The following is a 25,589-nucleotide window of genomic DNA, read 5'->3' as shown; positions in this document are numbered from 1 at the left end:
TCGGCCTCGCAATTGAGGTTGGGCTTGGCCGCGGCCAAGCTGGGCTCGGCCCAGCCACGCACTCTGAACAGGGTCTTAGAAAGCCCTAGATCAGTTTTCGTCCAAGTCACAAATTCTCAATGCTCGGATGGTCAGGAGCTACAGCGGTGTGTTTGTGTGTGACACACACGCACACATTTAAACCTGGCATAAACCCGAAGGATAATTCAACTTGGGGATAAATGCGAGGGATCACCGAATCTTCAAATGATTTAGATATCTACTCATGTGCATGTATCAAAAGAATATTCTAGGTTCATTAGTATGGTTGTCTATATCTCTTCAGCATTGACCATCAGTTAAGAAGACAGTCATAATTTATTGTGATTCTACCCTGGGTTTATGGATTAATGCCAGTCCACATCCAATCTGAATATCAATCCTACCACTCCCCCCCCCCCCCCCCACCTCTTCTACTCTTCTACCAGTAATAAATCATCAAACTTGGTGAACCTCTTTCCCCAGGGAGAGACTCTTTGACTTATTATTTGTTGTACTTCTTAGACAAACTAAATTTGCTTTTGAAATAATAAAACGTAAATGCTTCAATTATCTTCTTTACTGTGGTGTCCTTGACTGATCATACCTTCAATGTCAAACAGTCAAATATAATTAATGGACTCAATGTTTTGCACTCATGAACTAAAATCGATAGTATGTCTTTACCTTTCGCTGCCGAGGCAAGGTTTTCTTCTTTTACTCCCTCTCTTGTGTACTCTCTATACACGTCAGGAGGTACACTGTCCTGCAACATTCCGTGAAAGTCGGCTGGAGTCTGTAAATTATGAAAAAGACACACACACACACACACACACACACACATACAGACGGAAATAGGTCAATAGCCATACAAAACAGTATTGTCACTTTATCTATCATCTTTCATGGTAAGTAAAGAATAGATCTAGTTAGATTCTTAACTTGTCACTTTCGATCAACTAACGAAAAAAAAAAAAAAAAACTCCTCCAGGTACAACAGGCTTTATATTTCTTTAGGTCTATCCCATCATTTGTACTATTGACTAGTATTGGAGAAAAAGATTGACTTCACAAGAGAGCAGGCCTATTTAGTAGTTTAATTCATAATGATAATCTTTTTTTAGGAGACAGTAGTTTAAACTGCTGTCCATTTCTTATGCAATATACCATGGATCCTACTGGAGTCCATGGTATTTCCAGTTGAAGATTCTGTAGAGAAAGGTTTATGACACTGCATTAAGCATCAAAGGTCAAGTGAAAATACAAGTTTTATGCTTTCCTCCGAAAACTTATAGTGTATATGTATGCAGTACATATTGCCAGATAAAGTTTCTTTAGAGAAAACATCAGGCCATTTGGTCAAAGGTCAAGTGAAAATGTTGAAATTGCATGTTTTTGTCAAAATCGTAGAAATGCGATGGCTTAAGGTCAAAGTTTAGATTAAAGTGCTAATATTTCACTACTAGTAAAATTACAATATGTTTTCCTTACAGCCGAGTGTACACTTCTGCGACAACATAACTGTTCATATCAGGGTTCGTGTGTGTGTGTGTGTGTGTGTGTGTGTGTGTGTGTTTTAACTTTTCAAACCCGATCTGGCAAGAAACAGATCAACTTGTGTGCTTGTTGAATATATCAGAAAACTGCATCCAATTAGCATGCATGTGTTTGCTTGTTACCTCCGCCAAGGGAGGAGGTTATGTTTTCGTTACTGTTGGTTTGTGTGTTTGTGATTGTACAAGGATATGTTTTATCTAAAGACAGCACAAATACAAATGTGGTATTTATCACTCGATGCTACACGTACAGGATTTACAAAGACCCAAAGAGGTTCTATGTAATAGAGCGCGCACTCGCATATAGAAGCGGGGCCAATTGAGCGACCCGCCGCCATGTTCAAAGAGGTCGACTACCAGAGGCAGAAGCCTGAACCCGGAAGTGCCTGTAGTAATACACGTAAAGAACAGCTTCGAAGATGGGGTTGGGTAGGAAAAATCATTCTAATTTTAAGGAAAATCAATATTTGTCCATATGCCTCCGGATATTATAAGAGAGATACATTCTCAACACAGTATACGTGTTTTGATGAAAAAAGGACTTGCTCTAATGTGTCAAATATGTGCCTTAACATGAAGCCAAAATTTCCAAACAGGCATTCATGCATTCATACTACATAAAAGATTGCAGAAAGGTACAGTGTATACTCTTTGGTATGGGAGTACTGATTTCACATTATGTCACGTAGAAACATCAGACACACATACAACACACACTCCCACACACACCCACACACTCACAACAAACACACACATACGCACACACATGTACACACCAAACCACATTTTTTTTTCAAATTCCAACACACACACACACAATTAACACACTGTGTTGTGTGTGTGTGTGTGTTGGAATTTGAAAGAACAAGGAAAAGTAGAAATTACGCGGTGCGTAATATATGTCCCCGCCGGAAGTAGCATTTTGTAGCAAAATGTACAATTTAGGTCAAAAATCAAGGTCAAAGGTCAAAGAAGTCAAAGGTCAAAATTCTGTGTAGAAGTTTTGAAGCCCTCACCTAGTGCCATCACATAAAGCAAACGGATATCGAAATCGGGTTAGAAATGGCGAAGGAGTAGCATTTTGTAGCAAAATGTACAATACAGGTCAAAAAATCAAGGTCAAAGGTCAAAATTCTGTGTAGAAGTTTTGAAGCCCTCACCTAGTGCCATCACATAAAGCAAACGGAATCGAAATCGGGTTAGAAATGGCGAAGGAGTAGCATTTTGTAGCAAAATGTACAATATAGGTCAAAGGTCAAGGGTCACAACTGAAATTCTGAAGTTTCAAAGCTCCCATGTAGTGCTATCATATAAAGCAAACAGAATTAATCAAAATTGGCTCATAAATGACACAGAAGTAGCAAATTGAACATTTTGATCACACACGGACGCACACACACACACACACACACGGACACACGGACACATCAGGCCCCTGGGAGCAACTTTTTTCACAGGGGTGCTGAACCCCTGACCAACCCGTTCGGTTGCCGGACCATAGCAGCGTTTCAGTATATGGGGGGGGGGGGGGGGGTGCATAGGCCTACAAGCACTGTCGACAATTTCGGGGGGGGGGGGGGGGGCAGGGGGAGGTGGAGGGGACATCGAAACGAGGGAGAGAAAGCCCTCTACGACACAAGGAAACTTTTGCATTTTTAGTGAGATTCAACACACTCTATGTGGTAAATTTTGAAATTCTATCAAAACAGAAAAAAAAGTGAATACTCGTGGACAATACTGTTCATGGATGAAGTGTTGTTGAACGAGGTATCTGTTATCTCTTGATCCATGTGTGGGTCTTCAATTTGTATAAGTCCATGGAGGGGGACCTACAGTGGGAGGGGGTATCCCCCTCCCACACTAGAGATATTTTGAATTTTCAGAACTGAAATTCAGCGATCTGATGCACACTTTTGGTTAAAATGACATAACGATTAAATGCAAGCGAGCTTGAAAATGTTGACATTTCACAGTCCCAAAACTGCTGTTTATAATACTGTATATAGCTATAGTTTTTTTTTTTTTTTTGCGTTGGAAATTAAGGGGTGGGCCACTGGGCGCAACTGCTGGCAATTACTGGCAGCAACATCAGGAAAATGACATAACGATTAAATGCGAGCGAGCGAAGCGAGCGAGCTTGAAAATTTTGACATTGTATTTTACAGTCCAAAAACTGCCGTTTTATAGCTATATTTTTTTGCTTTGAAAATTCGGGGGGGGGGGGGCGCACCGGGCGCAACTTCTGGCAATTACCCAGCAGCAACATCTGGAGAATGGCATAACGATTAAATGCGAGCGAGCTTGAACATTTTGACATTTTACAATCCCAAAACTGCCGTTTTGAAATTAAGGGATGGGGCGCACCGGGCACAACTACTGGCGAAGACTGGCAGCAACATCAGTAGAATGTCATATCGATTAAATGCGAGCGAGCGGAGCGAGTGAGTTTGGAAATTTTGACATTTTACAGTCCAAAAACTGCCGTTTGTAGCTATATTTTTTCGCTTTAGAAATTAAGGGATGGGGCGCACCGGGCACAACTGCTGGCAATTATTCGCAGCAACATCAGGAGAATGGCATAGCGATTAAATGCGAGCGAGCTAGCTTGAAAATTTTACAGTCCTAACTCTGGCATTTGTATAGCTACATTTTTCACTTTGGAAATTAAAGGGTGTGTACAGTTCTGGTCCAGGTGAGGATTTAGCATTCAACGTTTTGCGAGATATTCAGAAACCACTCTATGAGATGTCAAAGAGCATGCAATTCTAAGGGGTATCAAAAGTTTATTTGATAAAAATCGGTTTCGGAATGGCTGAGATATCCAAAAACAAGGTGAAACAAAGAGATCCTATAAAGTTGTGGCCTGTCGCCTTTTATTATTATCACTTTTTTTTTTGATATCTCAGCCATTTGAAAACCAATTTTCATCAAATAAACGTTGAATCCTTCTTAAAATTACATGCTCTTTGATATTTCATAAGAGGTTTCTCATTATCTCACTTAGGAATGTTCAAAACATGAATCCCCACCTCAACCAGTACTGTACAGTCCCTTTAAAGGGGGAGTCCGGTGGGCTCCTCAACCCGTCCCCTGGATCAGTCGGATCCGCCACTGGTAGTCAAGAGTGTCGGTTCATGTTCATGATTGGGGGAGGTATGACCAGCGAGGTGGCGTCAAAGTGACCAAGCAGGGGAAGGATGTCCAAAATCTGCATTTTAGAGCATCCCCTTATTGTTTGTGTTTGTGTGTGTGTTTTATATGCATGGAAAAGTTAGGAAATAGCCCAGGTCAAGTCTTATTATTGACAATGCAAGGCATTTTAATAGCTCGACAAGTATGTAAAGCAACACTGCAAAATCAATGATCTAGCTTTGATATAACAAGCGTAAGTTACAAAGGTGTACATTCTACATCACATTGCACAACATTGCAGTGACTCTTTGCCATTCGGATGTTCTGAGTACACTGCGCACATCCTGCTTATATTCCGAATGCTAACTAGGAATCACGCTGAACCACAATCTTTTGTCGGCTTTGGGCTTTTTGAACAATGTTTCACAGTAGGGCCTATTTACCTCTTTAATTATGGTTAAAAGAAATCTCAGAAAATTATCTTATTTCTTGATCTTCCTTTCATGTCGATTTGAAAAGCAGTTTACTAAACCCTTGAAATACCATTTTTGGTAAGTCTTTTCTTTTTAACCAGCGGATTGCCCCCCCCCCCCCAGTTACGCTGCTGAATATGTCCATTTGTATCAGAGAATTATGTGTGAGTCTTCACTTTGTATAATTCCATGGAAGGGGACCTAATAGGGGAGGTTGTGGGAGGGGGTATCCCCGTCACTCACATGGGAGATTTTGGATTTTCAGACCTGAAATTCAGCGATCTGGTGCACACTTTTTGTTAAATTAAAAAAAAACAGTATGAAAGATAAATATTGACAAAAATGTGAATGTCTATCAAATCAGGGTATGATCAGCTCTTGTTTTGCGCGTGCGTCATCACTGTGTAGTAACTGTGTGGAAGTTGGAGGCGAGGATGGGTGTATAGCCAGGCCCCTTCCACACGATTGAGCTTTTGCATTTTTAGAATTGAAATACAATGATCTGATGCACACTCTTGGTGGAATATCTCAAAAGTTGTATCAGAGTTCGTGTGTGTGGATCTCCACTTTGTGTAAGCTCATGGAAGGGGACCTAAAGGGGGAGGGTGTTATCCCCCTCCCACACAAGGGAGATTTTGACATTTCAGGCCTGAAATTTAGCGATCGGGTGTACACTTTTGGTGAAATTTTTAAAAAAGTATGAAAAATAGATATGAATGACCATTGAATCAGGGTATAATCAGCTCTTGTTCTGCGTGTGTATCATCATTATGTTATAAATGTATGGAAATTGAGGAGGCGGGGATGGGAGGGGTAGCCCCCTCCCACACGACGGAGCTTTTGCATTTTTAGAATTGAAATACAATGTACAGTGATCTGATGCAAAATCTCGATATTATATCCTGGAATTTGTATCAGACAAGTGTAGTAAGTCATCTATGGAGGAGATCAAGATGGGAAGGATGTGGGAGGATGTATCCCCCTCCTACATGAGAGAGCTTTTGCATCTTTATGATTGCGATTCAAAGATGTGGAATTTCTGGCACACACTTTTGATTTAATATACAATGTAATGTACTGTATAGCTATACTCAATGCATGGGATGGAGGCTAATACAGCAAGGGGGAGGGTTTTGGAAGGGGGTGTTCCCTAACCCCTTCCATTCGAGAAAGCCTTTGTATTTTGAATTGAAATGAAAATATATTGTCTGTACACATTTTAGTCATTCATGACGGAATATTTGAAAAACTGTCAAACAAAGAAGCATAAGCCTACTAAATGTAGTAGGGGAATAAAGGTAAACTGAAAGAGAATATCCTCTTCCCACTTGATGGAACTTTTGAATTTGTTTGAATCGAAGTGAAAGATCTGGTGCGCACTTTTTGACGATATATTCCGAAAGTGTCAATCTCAAAAGTCTACGAAGTGTATGGAAGTTGGCCTTACAGGAGAGGGTGTGGGAGGGGGTATCCCTCCCACACAACGGGCATTTTCCATATTCAGAATTGAAATCAAACCATCTTGTGCACTTTTGGTGAAATATCTGGACGGTTTGTAAAAAAAAAATCCGCATAATGGGGATTTTTTTTTTTTGGGGGGGGGGATGGCGAGGGTGGCGGTAAAGTAATGTGTTTGCATAGCTCCCACCCAATATTTCTATTCCAGGATTGACGCCATTGAATACGAGCAAACTGTGGCATTCTTAGAATCCGATTGACATTATCTCGCAAACAAATTTTGGTGGAATTTGGGAAATCATCAATCCACGAAGTGTACTACTACTGCGTCTATGGAGAGGAGCTATAAGCGGGGAAATGGTTAGGGCCTAAATGAAAGGATGATATTATATTCCCACACGAGGGAACTTTTGCATTTATTGAACTGAAATGACAGATCTTTTGATGAAAGAATCATTCGGAGATATGTCAATCTTATGGGAAAGGACTAAAGGGGGAGAATGTAGGAGGGGGTATAAACCCGTTGTATTTTCAGAATTGAACTGCAAAAATTCCTTGCACAGTTTCGGTAAAATATTTGGACAGTTTTCCATAAAAAAGCAACAAAATCTCCGACATCCCGAAAATCATGGGGGGGGGGGGGGTGTAATATCATGGCAACTGCCCCGCACCCATGCATACGAGGGAGCTTTTGCATACTCTAGAATAGAAACGAAAATATCATGGGAGCCTACTGGGAGGGGGTATTTCCCTCCAATACGAGGGAGATTTCGCATTTCAGAATTGACTGGTGCACACTTTGGGTGAAAGATTGGGACAATTTTGGATATAAAAAAAATCCACATCTTGGAAATTACGAGGCTCCCCTGGAGGGGGTTACCCTCCTCCTTCTTCATTTTTAGAATTGAAATTCAGCAATATAGTGAGCCCTTCAGGTAAATAAAAAAAATCATTAGAAAAGTAGGAAAAGTAAAATATCCATGTAGGGACAATGGAAATGCTTTGATAATGCTGTCTGCATTTATAAGCTTGTTCTGTGTGGGAGGGGGATAACCCTCCCACGCTATGGAGATTTCGCATTTTCAGTAGTGAAATTCAGCAATCTGATGCACACTTTGGGTGGGACATTTGAACAATTTTCTATCAAAAAACAAGCAGTTTTCCCTGTAAAAAGATGGGGGTGCAGAAGCACCCCCAACTTTTATTTTTCACAGGGGTGCTACGCCCCCCTGCTCCAAAAAGTCAGGGGTGCTGCAGCACCCCCAGCACCCCCGCCTCCCAGGGGCTTGGGACACATACACGTACGGAGCCCGTTTCATAGTCCCCTGCTCGAACTCGTTCGGCGGGGACAACATTTATGTGGTTTGGTATGTACATGTGTGCATGTGCGTATGTGTGTGTTTGTTGTGAGTGTGTGTTTGTTGTGGGTGTGTGGGTGTGTGTGGGAGTGTTTGTTGTATGTGTGTCTGATGTTTCTAAGTGACATATATTATGTGAAATCAGTACTCCCATACCTAAGAGTATACACTGTACCTTTCTGCAATCTTTATTGGTAGTATGAATGCATGAATGCCTGTTTGGCAATTTTGGCTTCATGTTAAGGCACATATTTGACACATTAGAGCAAGTCTTTTTTTCATCAAAACACGTATACTGTCTTGAAAATGTATCTCTCTTATAAAATCCGGAGGCATATGGACAAATATTGATTTTCCTTAAAATTAGAATGATTTTTCCTACCATCTTCGAAGCTGTACTTTACGTGTATTACTATAGGCACTTCCGGGTTCAGGCTTCTGGTAGTCGACCTCTTTTGTGCGCGCGCGCCGCTGTTCAATTGGCCCCGTTTTCACCTGTACGCACTGAATGGCGAGTGCTTACTCTATATAGTAACCTCTTTGCAAAGACCCCTCTCCTATCATAAATATGCTTATGAGACTTGACAGCAGTATTAGCACCTATCCTTATTTCATTTTTATTGTGTCACATTGCCAGGTCAGACATTCGGGTCATTTTTACGAAATGAACCATGGTGCAATTTTGTGATTGATTTTGACTTCACTGAACATTTATTAGTAAACATCTTTGGACCTATGGGAAAAATATTGAAATACCCAAAATTTGCCGATATGTGATTAATTCTAAAATGGGGACACACAAACATAAAGACACACAGTACATTGTGCGGGTATTCATATACACTGTATATCATTCACACACATACACGCCCTTACTCTCATACAAGCTGTTTTTACAACGTGTTCGGCTTTCCTTGTACAACATTTAGGTTTTGCCATGCAGGAAGAGCAAAGAAGGTCCTCAAAATGTGCATGCCAGGGATTTCATTCCTTCACATCCAAGCCAAGGTATAGAGAAAAGTGTTATTTTAGCATTAAATAGTAGAATTTTAGTGTATCAACCTGGCCTAATTGACCCTTGACCTGTATTGCAGTAAATGCATTGATATGAACTAAGTTTCACGATGACACCTTGAGCCACTTCCGAGATATGAAGAAGTGAAATTTACCGTTTTTGCTTGACCTTTGACCTTTTGGCTAAAAACTTTCCCAAACCCAATCTTTTATTGGGTAATACATGTATTCATTAGTAAATTTCAAGAAACACACACACACACACACACATACACACAAAATATACATTGTTCACCATTGTATCTCAACGTTACACTCTGTATCACAATTTTATATCCCCCAGAAAAAAAAAACGAAGAAAAAAAGGATAACGGCATCTAATAATCAATGTACAGACCTCTGCTCTTAAAACATACAAAGTCATCTGAATAAAATTATCACAGTGTGTGCACTACCTCTTACTCATGTCACACATTAAAATAATAAATTGGACTGTTTTTTGATAAAACAGAATATGTGTGCACACACGAGACCAAAGGGGTCTCCTGATCATCCAAACACAGCAAATAAAATTCTTATTCTATATAAACCCATACATCATCATAAAAACAAACAAACAAACAAACAAACAAACAAACAAATAAACAAACAAACAAACAAACAAACAGAGCAATGGCCAGGATAATTTTATGTTGCACATTTTATTCTGTTGAGGTACCGATTCTTATGTCATTGTATGTCTGAACAGCAGTTATACTGTCTCTCAAAAAGGAGAGGCAAAATCAGTCTACTTTCAGGTCATATTTATAACACAAATAGCAAAACTTGAAAACTTTACAGATGGCTGAACAATGCATACATGGAAATGGCAGAAGGTACTTCGACAGAAAATACCAAAAAAAAAAAAGACATGAAATAATTTTCAATCAAGGCATTATGGACAACAATAAATTATCAATGTGGAATCTGGAATCTGGAAATTCTCAACCTCTTAAGACAGGCTACTATATCTCATTGATAAGTTTCCACTATGGTAATTAGATGCAGTGGCGGATCCAGAGGCGCACGCCCCCTTTAATCATTGTTAAAAACAAAAGAAATAAAAGGAAAAAAATGAAAAGAAACCCGGAAGTGACACCAGAAATATTAGTTGCGCCCCCCCCCCCCCCATTTACAGAATTTCTGGATCCGCCCCTGAGATGGGAGTAAAATTGGACACTATTCAAGCAGTATTATTACTTTTTGGACTACATTGAACACAAATACAGTACAAAACCTGTAAATTTTAGAGCTCTTGCCTAATACATGTACTATTGGTACTGTACAACAAAAACATTATTCAGACACATGAAATACTATGTGATGATATTGTTGTCATAGACTTTTTTTTCATGGATACAAAAAAAAAAGAAAAGATATCAAACCATCCTATATACATGACTGGATTATGGTAATTGGGACACTCTTGAGGTATAATGTCTTTGGAAACTTTGCAAACATACACATGCACATGGACAATACTAACATTAGTACATGTATTATAACTATGGCTCACCAACTTCGTTGTGGGTGGAGGGGTGAGGGAGTGGTGGTATTAATAAACTCAGAGTAATATATCAAACAGATAAGTGCAGCTTGAGCTTACTATCAAACCATGAACAATGGTTTATGGAATTAGGAATCACAAATAAAGGAAATTACAAAGCACATGTCACATGAACTGGCTGAGAGGACACTTTTTTAAGTTACTTCATCTAAGCAAATGTTTCTTCTGCTTTAGTTACAGATTTGAGGTGAAATTAAGTTCTTAACTAGAAAAGCACTCAAAGTGGACAGACCTCCATCAAACAGCTCATTTCCACCCACACATGCAAGCTGAAAATCAACCAAATTCCCAATATACAGAAACTTTTGTTTACGTTAGCAGCTTCCCTGTACTCCTCCACAATGCCTCATCCGAGCAGAGCATGTACTTGGCATGCTTAGTACGAGCTGCAAAGGCAAACCTCAAATACATGTGGTCTGATCAACTGCTAAAATCATTGACCTTGCCAAAAGAAAAAATCCATCAAAAATCCAAAGCAAACCCCGAATCACTATCTAAAGTTAATCATCTTAACCTTGTGTCATTATCAACTTTTCCTGCAAGTTTCATCCAAATGAGTTCATAATTTTTTGAGTTGTTTTGGAAACAGACAAACAAATCAACAGCGATGAAAACATAACCTCTTGCCTTCGAGGAGGTAATAATAATACAAAAGAACAAACTTGATTGTTAAAGTCATATACAGTACTGACAAAAGAAATTCTGATCACAAACTCCAACTGAGTGATTATGTATCTATTTCAGGACTACCTTCCTCATCTACGCAATTCACTCCATACAAAGATGCAACATGAAAACTGTTTCAAACATTTTTTGCCATAATTTCATAGAACAATCATACAGTGAAACCCCTAATAACGAGTTCGGCTATAGCATGTTATTCAGCAGTCCCACAGACCGACCTTGGTTTCACTGTACTAACTTATAATATCAATGAGGTGTTGCAGAAAGTGTTGCAAAACTGTCTGCCACTATTCATTCATGTCATTTATTCATTTATTTCCATTTCAAAACATAACGCTTACAAAAAAATTGACTTGCTACAATTTATAGATTTTGATAGGAGAGATCATAAGAAACTAGAAATATCACTTAAGGTGATTAATACCCCTGCCCCGTGACGACAGTCTTACCCAAGGAATGATCTTTCCTTGATCTTCTGCCATTTAAATGCCGTTACCATGGCAATGCAGCTTCCGACACGTCTGAAAAATATGTCTTGCACATCTTCCCACCAAGACTATTGTGTGTGCCACATTTCATAAGCTTTTGTCAAAAACTGAGGAAGTAGTTCAATCCACAAGATCTTTCCTTGATCTTCCGCCATTAACATGCCGTTACCATGGCAACGCAGCTTCCGACACGTCCAAAAAATATGTCTTCCCACCAAGACCAATGTGTGTGCCACATTTCATGAGCTTCAGTCGAATACAGAGGAAGTAGTTCAATCCGCAAGATCTTTCCTTGATCTTCTGCCATTTATATGCCATTACCATGGCAACGCAGCTTCCGACACGTCCGAAAAATATGTCTTCCACATCTTCCCACCAAGATCAAGGTGTGTGCCACATTTCATAAGCTTCGGTCAAAAAACTGAGGAAGTAGTTAAATCCGCAAGATCTTTCCTTGATCTTCTGCCATTAATATGCCGTTACCATGGCAACGTACTTTCGGGTACTGTCAAAAAATGCGTCTTGCACATCTACAACCAAAGGCACACATCTGTACCAAGTTTCATGAAAATTGGGCAAAAACTGAGGAAGTAGTTTGCAACACAAAATTGTCCATCATTTTGGCTCATAATATGTGAGCTGTTACCATGGCAACATACTTTTTGTCACTGTCAAGAAATGTGTCATGCTGACCTATATCCTAAGACAAACATTCAATATGAATTCCATGAGAATTGGAAGAACACTGATGAAGCAGTTTTGCCATGAAGCATTTTGCCCTATATTTTACCAATAACATGCCGTTACCATGGCAACGCACTTTTTGCCACTGGGGAAATATGTGTCTTGCACACTAACATATTCAGATGAACATCTGTACCTAATTTCATAAAATTGATCAAAAACTGTGGGAGGAGTTCGCGACGCAAGATTTGTACCCATTTTTGCCCATAATATGCCGTTACCATGGCAATGTACTTTTGGGTACTGTCAAAAAATATGTCTTGCACATCTACAACCCAAGGCACACATCTGTGCCAAGTTTTATGGGAATCGGTTGAAAACTGAGGAAGTAGTTCGCGACGCAAGATTTGCAACGGACCGACCGCCCGACCGTCCGCTGATTCCTATATACCCCCTTCAAACTTCGTTTGGCGGGGGTATAAAAAACAACACAAGAGGCTTGTCGGAAATGATCCCCTATAAACAATCATTACATCTCCACTGAGCACTAATCTGACAAAAACAAGAGATAAAACAAAGTTTGAAGAAAGACGCAGAGGCAAAAACAATGCATACTTATACAGTTTCAGGTATATTTCGTCCACCATACAATTTCTAATAAGACTTTTAAATTGACTTAAATTCTTACTTCTATTGATTGATGAAAAAAGGGTATTCCAAAGAATGAGGCCTTTTTAAAATATCGAGGATTGAGTTTTTGAAATCTGTTTAAATTGCGTGTGATTATTTTGAGCATTTCTAGTGTTGTAAAATATGAATGGAACAATTCAGAATGAATTATTTGTGAAATACTTCATGAAGGATATTGTTATGAATTTTAGCAAGAGTCTCGAGGGTCTGGTGCTCACCTAAGTACTGCAAGTTCCTCTTCCATGTATTCTTGTAGACTTGTACCTGAGAACAGTGGCGGGGGAGGGGGGCAGCTTTGAGAGCTTGGGGCATGGTGTCCATTTGCACATTCCATCACATTGGTAAAAATACCTGCCAAGTTCACTGTACTTAAAAAGTTGGACTATGCAGTTTGGAATATCATAGAATATTCCTTAATTTATGAGATTTGGGCCCATTCGTATACATTGAGATCCTGTCCCACTAGGAATGCTACTGGCCAAGTTCGGTGAAAATCCATTAGGCCTAGGTGTTCTTTTTTAGAAGAAGATGATGTACAATCTACACCCGCATTTGGAGAAGGGTATCAAGGTATGCCTGTGCTGAAATGATAGATACACATAGAATTTGAATAAATGATCCTACTAATGCTTTCAGCATCCAGCTATTATATACCAATGAACACTTCTAAATTGTTGATACAGTGTAATTCTTTTTTAACAAATGCGTCTGGACAAGTTGATCAATAAGGAATAGGTTCAATGATAACAGTAGAATAAAGGAAGCGATGTACATTGTAAACATCATAATCTACTAGTAACTAGAAATGTTGCTATGGCGACTGATGCCTCTGCCATGATGCATGATTCTCACAATAGGTGTACAGTGCAATGTATTCACAATGTGTGATGAGTTTCGCATATCTGGCAAAACATTGGAATTGCAGGTTTGTCAGAAATATCTTGAATGTTCACTTTCCGTGAACTAGGGTTGCTATAATTGTCTATTAAAGAGTGCAGGTATATGTATTTGGGTAATTGAGGATTTTTACTTGACTTCTGACTGACCCTTTTATAAGTCTATGCATTGAGTAATTTTCAAGGTATGAAGAAAGAGTTTAATTACAGTATAAAATAGATTCTTTTTATTTTTGCATTTAAACCTGGCCTTGACCTTTAACCTTTGACCTTTGAACTTCTGGCAGGAAATCTCCACTAGAATCTCCATTAGGTAATAAATGTATATAAAGTTGTAAAAATAATAATGCAAGCATTGCATATACTAGTAAATGAGGGAAAGAGTAAAATTTTGAAGTGTTGACCTTGACCTTTGACCCGTGACTATTGACCCATGACCCCTAGATTCCTTAGATAATTCCTGCCAGTCAGTACATGTGTATGTACCAAGTTCCATGAAGATACATTGAAACATTTGCGAGAAAAGTGAAATTGTAACATTTTCACCTAACCTTTGACCTTATGACATGAAACTCTCTCTAGAGAATCTTTATGCAGTAGTACATGTCTACACTAAGTTTCAAGAAAACAACTTTGGGTATTGCATGGATATGGGGGAAATAGCAACATTTTTAGCATTTGACCTTGAACTTTTGACCTTTGACCTCTTACCAATGTCATCTAAATCTACTCAACTAATTGCCCCATCATACATCATTCTTGGACCAAGTTTGGTGAAAGCTGCTTCATCCAGTTTTGAGTTATCACATAAACATATAAAATTCAGGATTTGACCTTGACCTTTGACCTTTGTCATATTTCACCCCAAAATCAATCAAGTAATTGTCCCACCATACAACATCCTCGGACAAAAATTGGTGAAATTTGCTTGATCCAGTCTTGAGTTATCGCGTAAACAGATACAATTTTATGATTTGACCTTGACCTTTAACCTTATGCCGATTTCACCCAAAATCTAATCAAGTAATTGTCCCATCATACTTTATACTTGGACCAAGTTTGGTAAAATCCCAGTCAATATTACTCAAGTTATCGCGTAAACGAATACGGACGGACGTACGTAGGTACAGATGGACAATCCGAAACAATGCCTCTGGCACCACTTTGTGGCGGAGGCATAATAAAACAGTTATCACCCTCTTACTTACTTGTAATTCCACACTTACTTCGCCTGATTACATTATTGTGCCAAACTTCTGTTTTAGTCTTAGTCATACCGTCTGGACATAAAATATAAGATTAAAACATAAAACATGACTTCTTCCACAATGCACTGAAGAATGCAATTTCCAATCATTCAGTCAGGTTAAATTGCTCCGATGCTTAAAAAAAGAGAACTTCGAATCTATATGGTGTTCCCTTCAGCTATTTCTCATACGTATGCCCACAAAAAGAAAATGTTTCAACATTGGCTGTGCCAAACTTTTTGGTACACTGAAGCTGCTGTATGGCAAAAGAGAAATGTCTCCTAATAGTTGTGGCTCCACACAGTTTATACTGATTGTGGTAAAATTCTTACTTTATAGTGAATAAATTTACATAGCAGTGGTTTCTGGAATCTCATCCAAATAACACTTCACATTTCAATACAAGCTAAAAAAAAAGAAGAAAGAAATCAGAGACCATGATTTCAAAGTGGTATGAAAAGTACAGGTAACGTTTTCGTAGCGCAAACAAACATGGGACAAACTTGTCTTTACAGATCCATTATTTGTCATAAAACAGACATTAATTTCAACATTTTCAAAGGCACTGTTTCTGACAATCACAAAATCATGGGCTATCATTTCTTCATCTTTATCAAACTACAGCAGAAATGCACCCTTCAAAGGCCTCAATTTTACATCATTAGCTACATCACCCAGATGCATGTAGCTTTAGTGAAGCATCAAACTTAGACACCAGACAATTTAAAACAAAATTGAACTTAATAACTGATAACCACTATTGAACCTCTGAAAGATATTGGTCTATTGACAATCGCTATGAGGCATAAAAAGTTTATCAGAAGATTGGTCTACAGGTGTAAAAGCGAGATGCCTCCTCAAATTACATAAAGCACGAACAAAAGAAGCACTTTCAAGTTTTTCAACATTTCTGTGACACTGTCAAATTTTGGAGGATGAAAGCTTATATCAGGAGTTGTCTATTAATCATGTTCCTACCAGGGCCACATTTAGACTTGTCAAAAAGTCAGAGACCTAATGGATAAGTGTTAACATTTACTCATGACGAGAACATGTATGGGAGAAATGCATATTGACATGGGCTCTCGCTGAACGACAATGTAATCAACCCTGTCCTACCCTTACCTGTCACATTAACATTGGTACAGGCAGAAACTCTACAGACGTGCAGCCTTTTTTTGTTTTGCTCTTAGCAAAGACTGCATTTTGTTATAAAGTTGCTTAGACGTCCTATTTTTGCCTAGCACAGGGGAGTTGAGTATAGCCTTTTCGCATTCCCACACAGATGGGGCTCTATTTAAGGCCAGGCTCTTTTTTAGTGCAACATCAGCCATTATTGCTGATATTTCTTGCTTTGACCATGGCCCATACTTCCTTTTACTTCGATGGGAAGAGGTTTCCTGAGAAGTGTCGACTGCTGATATTTCTTGCTTTGACCATGGCTTATACTTCCTTTTACTTCGAGAGGTAGAGGTTTCTTGGAAAGAGTTGACTCTCTTTTGTCCTGGCTTGATCACTATGATACTGCCAACTTTGCCTTGTACTGCACTGTCACCCTGATGTGTTTCATCATTTGTTGCAGACTGGCAACTTTTGTCTGGTAACACAACTCTCGACACTGCTTGACTATTTTTCAAATGAAAACTATGGCTTGGTCGACCTGGGAAAACCTTTGTGTTCTCGCTGATATGAATGTCATCTAAAGTTCTGTCTGTGAGCTGAATCCTGCCATGTTCAAAGATATTCAGAAGGTTGCACACTTTTGCCAGGACAAGGGCATCACTGGGGAGGCGATAATATTGCTCATGGACAGACGTGCTATGCCCGAAGTGCTCTGCTAGCTGACCAAGTTCATCTTCATTTAGATGTATCAGTTGACTCATAGTGGCAATTTGGTTTTGTAGGTCAGCTGCTGTAAGGGACAGTGGGCTTTCTGTTTTGCATTCCTTTGCAAAAGATTGCAGACAGTCATGCGAGTGATGCGGACCTTCAGCATCAAAATGAGATCGAGCAAACACGTATGGGTTATCAAAACTGACACCGGCCTTTTGCCTGTTGGTCTCATTTGTGAGAATGTCTAGAGAGTCTTTCATGTTTTGGGTAAGAAGAACTGAAGCACCCTGATCTCGTTTTCCATGTGTGTTGATCAATGACAATCGATCCATAGCAACTTGTTCAGAAAGTGGCAAGGAGTTGAGCGCTTCACGCTTTCCACTTTCCCCATGAACTGTTTTTGTCTTGTATGTGTGCACTTTCAGAAACTGCATTTCGCCTGGATTTTGTCGATTATACAAGACCACTTGCGTCAGTGCACATTTTGCAAGGTCTGCAAATGAGTTCTCATTGATTCCCTCATGCATGATTCTTGATTTCACACATTTTTCCTGCTCTCCAACATGTGTGTTCAGTTTCATTATGTCTCTCGCGAGAGACAGTTGACATGGATTCATCAACTTTTCGTTTGAAGCCTGACGGAGTGCATGTGACGATACTCTGGGACCCCATTCAAGAGTCATCAGCCGCCGGAAACCTTCAGCATGTTTGTTCACTATGCCTGCCTTTAACCCTTCAGCATCCAGTATGTCAGCAATTCTGGTCAGGTAATGACCCATTTTGATAGCGAGAGATGGTGCTCCAAATGTTCCAGAGGCTTCATTGAAAGAGCAGCATTCATATATTGCACTGATGACTACATCAAAGTTTTCAGGATTGATTAGATCCCTTGCTGTTTTGATCGATGGATCTAGTGAACATGCCTGGGAAAGTAGACGAGATGCTTCTGTCATTTTTTGTGCAACAGAATTTTCGTCAATGTCCGCTTCGCCTTCTGAGTTTACATAATACTCTCCAAGTTTAAGGATCAAAGGATCAGTTCTAGCGATCAGTGTTAACCTATCACTTTGCATTCCCGCAAACACTGCCCCCAGTTTTCTTGAAACTGATCCTTTCTCTGGCATCAGATCTTTTCGCTTTTTGGCCACCATTCCACACTTCACTTCATGCCTGAACAATGCTCGCTTCTTGTATAGGCCTTTGCAAACTGAGCAGAAACTATAGGAGTTCATGTTTACAGTACCTGTTGTCCCACGTCTTGCCCTTTGTTTGACCACCAACGGGCCTTGTGCTGACCCTCCTAGCACCCGAGAGTTATGCTTATAGTCTCCCAAATTTGTCAATTTTCCAATGCACCTTCTCCGCTCTAGGCTAAGTCTTGGCAGCGCCATAATACTACGAACCTCTGCTTCATCACTGTGCTCAGCAAACAAGTGCTCATACATGTTTGTATATCCCCTATTACAAAATGTGCAATAGTGGACCTTCTCCTTCCCACCCTTCTTTGCTCTCGCTTTTGATGCCCCAGTCAAATGTGCTGTCTTTTTCTGGGATGAAACCTGTTTACCACAACTAAGATTAGTTGACTCTCTCTCCAGTCCCTGCATAATCTCTCCATGTGAGTCACAAGTCTCATTTCTTGATTTTGACCTCCCCAGCTGTCCATCATCAGAGTCCGAAGAATCAGACAAGCTTTCTGATTCACAATCACGGCCAGACGTCTCCTTAGCTGAACTGACATTACCCAACATCCTCTTTGTCTTCTGCAATAGAGAACAAAGGAAAACACAATGCATCACAAAAATTTGATGTCAATGCAGCCCAGGCCCCATTCTTCGTCTTTTCTGAACCAATACAACTAAAACTGCCAGTTTACCAACCCTGCAGCATTTTCCCCACAGGCTGGGTACCATTCTCATGTTTATTTTAGGGCCACTAACAGGGCGTGTGGTGGTACAATGTATTTCTAAAATGTGTGAGTTGCATGTTGTGTATAACGTCAACCATACCTTTGATGCCTTCCTCCTTGACCAGGTAAATTCACCGACATTAATATTATTAATTCACCTAAATTGCTCTAACAGCTGCTGATTAGAGTGTTGTAAAATTCTGTCTCATGCAATTTTAATTTTTTAAAAATTTGCTGCTAGGTAAAACAATCCTTATTTCAGACCTTTTCGCTACATTGTATCATCACCAGACATTCCTAGCTGATTGTACATGATGGTTGCAAATGGCTTTCCCAGGTTACAAGGTTGATTGACCTTAGACTCTGGCCATTCTTCATCTTTCAAGCTCGATAGCAGTTGGGCCTTTGTTTGCAAAATAATTTAAGTTTCAGTATTAAAATCACTAAAGATGGACAGATAGACAGATAGTTTAATAGACATAAACACAAAATTATACAAGGAAAAGTAGAAATTACGCGGTGCGTAATATAATGTATGTCCCCGCCGGAAGTAGCATTTTGTAGCAAAATGTACAATATAGGTAAAAAATCAAGGTCAAAGGTCAAAGAAGTCAAAGGTCAAAATTCTGTGTAGAAGTTTTGAAGCCCTCACCTAGTGCCATCACATAAAGCAAACGGAATCGAAATCGGGTTAGAAATGGCGAAGGAGTAGCATTTTGTAGCCAATGTACAATATAGGTCAAGGTCAAAGGTCAAAATTCTGTGTAGAAGTTTTGAAGCTCTCACCTTGTGCCATAACATAAAGCAAACGGAATCGAAATCGGGTTAGAAATGGCGAAGGAGTAGCATTTTGTAGCAAAATGTACAATATAGGTCAAGGTCAAAGGTCACAACTGAAATTCTGTGTACAAGTTTCAAAGCTCCCATGTAGTGCTATCATATAAAGCAAACAGAATCAAAATTGGCTCATAAATGACAAAGAAGTAGCAAATTGAACATTTTGATCATACACAGACGCACACACATACACACACACACAAATATGCTCAACATGTGACCCCGGGGGCTTGGCCCTCACCCACACATGTACCCATGCATCTGCCTTCCTGAACAAAACCCCTGATGCACCAAGGGGGAAAGTATCCCTTCCCACATATGAAGTTCTACATTGTAAAAAACAAAAAGGAATCTACTCCTATTCCCATTGGCTACATCTCAACCCCTCCCCTCCCCCTCCCTTTCCCTCCCCCGGTCCCTAACAGGTGCCCTATTTGATCAGCTGTACCCTCTTTTCCAAAAGATAATTCATACCGAATTTGGTTAAAAACCAGCAATGAGTTTGAAGTAAAAACACAAAACAAAACAAATTGCGTGCGTGGTGTAATCTTTGCTGATGGAAATACTTTGAGAAGCATCACAAGCATGCATTCCCAGTGTTTACTACTTTCATATTATCACAATTTTTGTTGTTGTTCCAGTTAATATTTTGCTTCAAGAGTCTTGAAATGTTGGATCTTAGTGTGTGAGACTATCTCAGTGTAGGGGTTTGTGTGTGTTTTTTTCCCTTTTTTTTATTTCTTTCATTATTCACGAGAACCACTGCATGGTGATAGCCCACGCGGATATTTACAAGGTTAGATGATCTGCCTTAAAGGACAAGTTCACCCTCATAAACATAAGGATTGAGAAAATGTAGCAATATTAGTAGAACACATCATTGAAAGTTTGAGGAAAATCAGGCTATCCGTTCAAAAGTTATGAATTTTTGAAGTTTTTGTGCAGTAACCGCTGGATGAGAAGACTACTGCAGTGTATGAATAACTTAGATGTCACATGCGTACAACAATATAAGGAAAATATAAAGAGAATTTCACAAAATTCCATCTTTTGAAAAAAGTACACATTCCCCTTACTCGTTACCGACAAATGTTATGGGTAATATTATTCCCCTTGCCTTTAGAAAGAGGCAAGTCAAGTGCTCTTTTATTATGCGAAAAAAGTGAAAATATGTTGAATTTTCTTTTACATTTTCTTTATACTGTTGTACGCATATGACTCACAAGCTGTAGTAGTCTCCTCACCCAGCGGTTCCAACACAAAAGTTTTGAAAATTCATAACTTTTGCATCGATTGTCCAATTTTCCTCTAACTTTCACTGATGTGTTCGACTAATATTGTTGCATTCTCTCAATCCTTATGTTTATGAAGGTGAACTTGTCCTTTAAAAAGCGAGCTGCTTGTATGTATACATATGTTTGCTTGGTTTTTTATGTACAATATATTTCTAACATCATGCTCAGCACCTCTTCTGCAAAACATTAAACTAGAAATGTTGCTATGGCGACTAGTATGCCTCCGCCCTAATGCATGGTTCTCCTAATAGGTCAATGTCTTGACAATGTGTGATGAGTTTCAAATAACTGGCAAAATATTAAATTGACAAGTTGGTCACAAATGTGTTGAATGTTCACTTTCCTTGAACTAGGTTTAATTGGATGAATGGGAATTTGAGGATTTTTACCTCACTTTGACCCTTTGTAAATAAGTCTATGCATTGATTAAATTTCCAAGGTGTGGAGAAAAGTGAATTTCACCATCAAATAGTAAAATAATTGCATTTTAACTTGACTTTTGACCCTGGAACTTTGACCCTTCGACCCTAAAATTCCCAAGAGAATCACTGTCAGGTAGAACATGCATAGATATATGTACTAAGTTTCATGATGATACCTTAAGTCACTTTCGAGATATGGACCAAGAAATGACATTTCGCCCTTTCACTCGACCTCTGACTTTAGGGCAAGAAACTTTCAAGAGAATATTCCGGGTTATACATGATAAGTTTGAAGGAAAATCTGGCAAGTATTGCATTTAAATATGAGGGAAAAAGTGAAATTATGAGGAGTTGACCGTGACCTTTGACCCATGACCTTTGACCCATGACTCCACATTCTGGGATACTCACTGCTAGTCCGTACATGCATATATTCTATGAAGATACATGTAGCTTCAACCATTTCTAAAATATGGAGTAAAAAGTGAAATTTTAACATTTTCACTTGACCTCTGACCTTTGACCTCATGACTTGAAACTCTCTGCAGAATCTTTATTTTGTATTACATGTATACACCAAGTTTCAAGAAAAAAAAATCCAGGCATTGCATACGTGTAAATATAGGGGAAATAGTGAAATTTTGAGCATTTGACCTTGACCTTTTGCCCCTTTGACCTTGAACATGTCCCTCCCCCCCCCCCCAAAAAAAAAAGCTGATAGGCACAACTTCGTCCACTCATGCATATACATACCAAGTCTCATTAGGATACCTTAAAACATTTTTTTAGTTACGCTGTCCACAAAATTCATTACGGACGGAAGGACAGACAACCCGAAAAAAATAATGCCTCTGGCGACACTTCGTGGCGGAGGCATAAAAACACATTTTACATTATCATCACTCACATCATAAACACTTCAGGGTAGAACTGACAAATTACAATATACAAATATGCACAAGACATTTCAAATGACTACGAATTTAATGTACATGGAAATGATAATATGACATTAAAAAAGAGGTTTTGCAGTGTATGCTTACACCAAAAACAGAGCTCTAATTTGTATTGCATTTCACAATTGTCACACTAACACTCGCACGAAATGCAACATGCGAAGAGAAAGACATCTGTTTAAAAAAAGCAAGATGATACACTCTATGCTGCATTTACACCATGTTCACAGCAGCTCCATTACAGGCGAATGTGGACAAAACGCTTAGCTGGATGGACGTGAAACAACGTGGTGAAGGTAAGACAGGATAGGCAAATGTGACAGGCCTTTGATGACGAGTCAGATTTTTAAACCGGCAAAAAAATTATTAAAAAAAATATTGCCATGGCAATCCTAGTGCTAATGAGCATTAACTTTCCTTGGTGCTGTTCGGGCACAAGTAAATAAACAACTATTGCGATCAGTTTGAAATACCTGAATTGCGTGCACATTTTTCAGATAATCAACATGCAACACGACATTTAAAACATGCACACACACCCACACATGCAACCAACAACATCAAACATAGAATGTTCATTAGCTTTAATCAAGGTAATAGTGGGGCAGATATGTACTTATAACAAAATTTGGTCGAGATGCTCACATCAGGCGGAAAGTATGAAATTTTGTATATGTGGGTATTTTGGGGCGCTGATTTCAAATATTGCCGGATCCAAGAGATCTGACCACGGGGTCGGCCGCCATTTTGAATTTCAATATGGCCGCCATCACAAAACATTTAAAGATCGCTATCTTCAGTTCTGAATGACCTGTGGCACCAAAGTTTGGTACACAAGAGCATTTTGACATATATCGAATTTGATAACAGGTTGAATTGAAGTGTCTGACAAACATCGAATGGCCGCCATTTTGAATTCCCAATATGGCCGCCTCAACAAAATATTCTTTTGAAATAAATCACTCAATTTATTAAGTAACGTATGTTTTAAATTTTGGTAATGTAAGTTTCAAGATGTTGCCATGTTAATAACAGACAATCTACAGAAAAGCCCATTTAATCTGAGACAATTTAATTGTTGCAGTTATGATGTTGATGAATTTCTACGTCAAAACATATCAACTTCATTTACAGCTGTATGTTCTTGTTTGTTTGGAGGATGCAGTAAAAGGGGACATAATCATAGTATCTTTTAAAAAATCGTTTGGTGGGCGTTGATGTTCAACTTGGCTTTAATGATGTCATATTTCAGGTATAAGCAATAAATTTAACATTGTTTTAAGAAAATTCAATGAATAGCTAATAAAATTAGAGATTACACAGATCTCTACTTCAAAACTAGTGGACCAGGTCCCTGCATTAATGTAGTAACGTAAGTTTCTAGTTTTGGTAACGTAAGTTTCATCAATTCATGTCATTGAAAAAGGATATTTTAGAGAATGTGCGTGGATAAAAATAACATTTAATTGTTCTAGAACTATTGTTGAAGGAATTCTGTAGGGAAATACGTCTTTTCAATTATATTTATCTTTGGTTATCATAAACCAATATGGTGACTTACTCCCTGGCTATTTTTAACGGAGAAAATAAACTTATGATTTCTGTCGTAATGTCGTTGATGATCTCAAAGTGAAGAAAAACACATTTTGAATGAAGAAAAGGCAACAAAAATACAGTGCATTAGAGAAATGTAATTTCAACTATTACTGTTACCATCATAGATCAGGCCTACATGATAATAATAATGATAATGATAAAAGTAATTATAGTAATAAATGTTTCAGTAAGCTACATGTTTAAGACATTAACATTTTTTGTTCTTCCTTCTCGTTGAAGTTAATATGCCAAGTTGCAATGGGGAAGAGCAGTGCTAGGATTAAAACCCCATATAAAGGGAACGTGTCAGCTGTAATCAGAATGGCGAAAAAGCATATATCTAAGCAAAGATTAAAAAAAAAAACTTATGCCCGTCTCATAGTTAACAAAGAAAAGAAGCAAAGTCACATATCTTTTATTAGGGTAATTAAAGGGGAGGGGGTTCAGGGTCCCCTGCCCCTTTGCCAGCAGTCAAAATATAAACAAAAGGAAATAAAAAGAATAAAACTGAATCGCGGACTCACCCTCCCCCGTTTGAAATTAAAAAAACAAACAAACATGAAACTGGGCTTGTATTGGCAGCATCGAATTGAGCTGAAGCCTTTTTTTTCAATATTTCTTCAGTTTTCTTTTCTTTCATTTTTTTTTCTTGCTTGTCAGTCGATGAAACCCGGCAAAAGAAATGAAACCAAAAAAAAAAGACCAAAAAAAAAAAAAAACCCCAAAGGCATGGGAGCTTTTTATTTTTTTGCCCGTCAGGAGATTAAAACTGGAAGTGGTCGACTTTTTCTAACTCCTGACCCCATTTCCCCACCCCATAAAAATGCTACTTGCGGGCCTACATGCCTATAATCATTATCTGTACCTTTGTTGTGCATGTATCGCAACTTGTCCTTTCACTTTTCTTTTTAAAGATTCAAAACATTTTTCCTGGAGACAATTTCAAGATACGGCAAGAATTATTAATGCAAGATTTGTTATTCTTGTTATCCTTGTGGATTATACTGTTTTATGCATACATAACAAGGAAAATCGAGTACATCATTTTACTAATGACAATTTCATTCATCCTACCCAGTATTGTGCTAATGAAACAGTGTAATTTGACGTTATTTCATGGACCTCATTTTGCCATAGTCAACTTAGTAAAGTGGTCATTTATTTAGTTAACAAAGAACATTTCTCCGTTCCTTCTTTCCCTATCTCTTGTTTACCGAGTTCAGACATTTTAAATACAAGCAATACGGCGTTATTGTTCATTATGAAGCACTTTAACAGAGTAATCATCTCGTTTCTGCCGTTTCTTGTTTCATACAAGTGTTAAAAATTTTGTGAATACTATTTTATTGCAACTGCTATTTTCAAACTGTTCCTGCATAGAGTAACTGTTGCGACAGCTGATGAGTCTGCAAAGTTATGGATTCGAAACATATCTTT

The 25,589-nt window shown here is 38.7% G+C and overlaps 1 protein-coding gene across 1 annotated transcript in view; it reads right to left on the bottom strand.

Moving 5' to 3' along the window:
• The window catches only part of LOC139724770 (uncharacterized), a 94,222-nt gene that overhangs the window by 4,181 nt on the left and 64,452 nt on the right, over positions 1 to 25,589 (bottom strand). Inside the window, exon 6 of the mRNA XM_071635888.1 lies at positions 17,797 to 18,900. Coding sequence (XP_071491989.1) covers positions 17,797 to 18,900 — 1,104 coding nt within the window. The remainder of the gene's footprint in view (positions 1 to 17,796; positions 18,901 to 25,589) is intronic.

Source organism: Diadema antillarum, unplaced genomic scaffold (assembly GCF_040938485.1).
Source record: "Diadema antillarum isolate AM-2024a unplaced genomic scaffold, OU_Dant_1.0 scf00000227, whole genome shotgun sequence".
NCBI lineage: Eukaryota > Metazoa > Echinodermata > Echinoidea > Diadematoida > Diadematidae > Diadema > Diadema antillarum.
The sequence above is the reverse complement of the archived record's forward strand: the minus strand, read 5'-3'. Positions and strand labels throughout refer to the sequence as shown.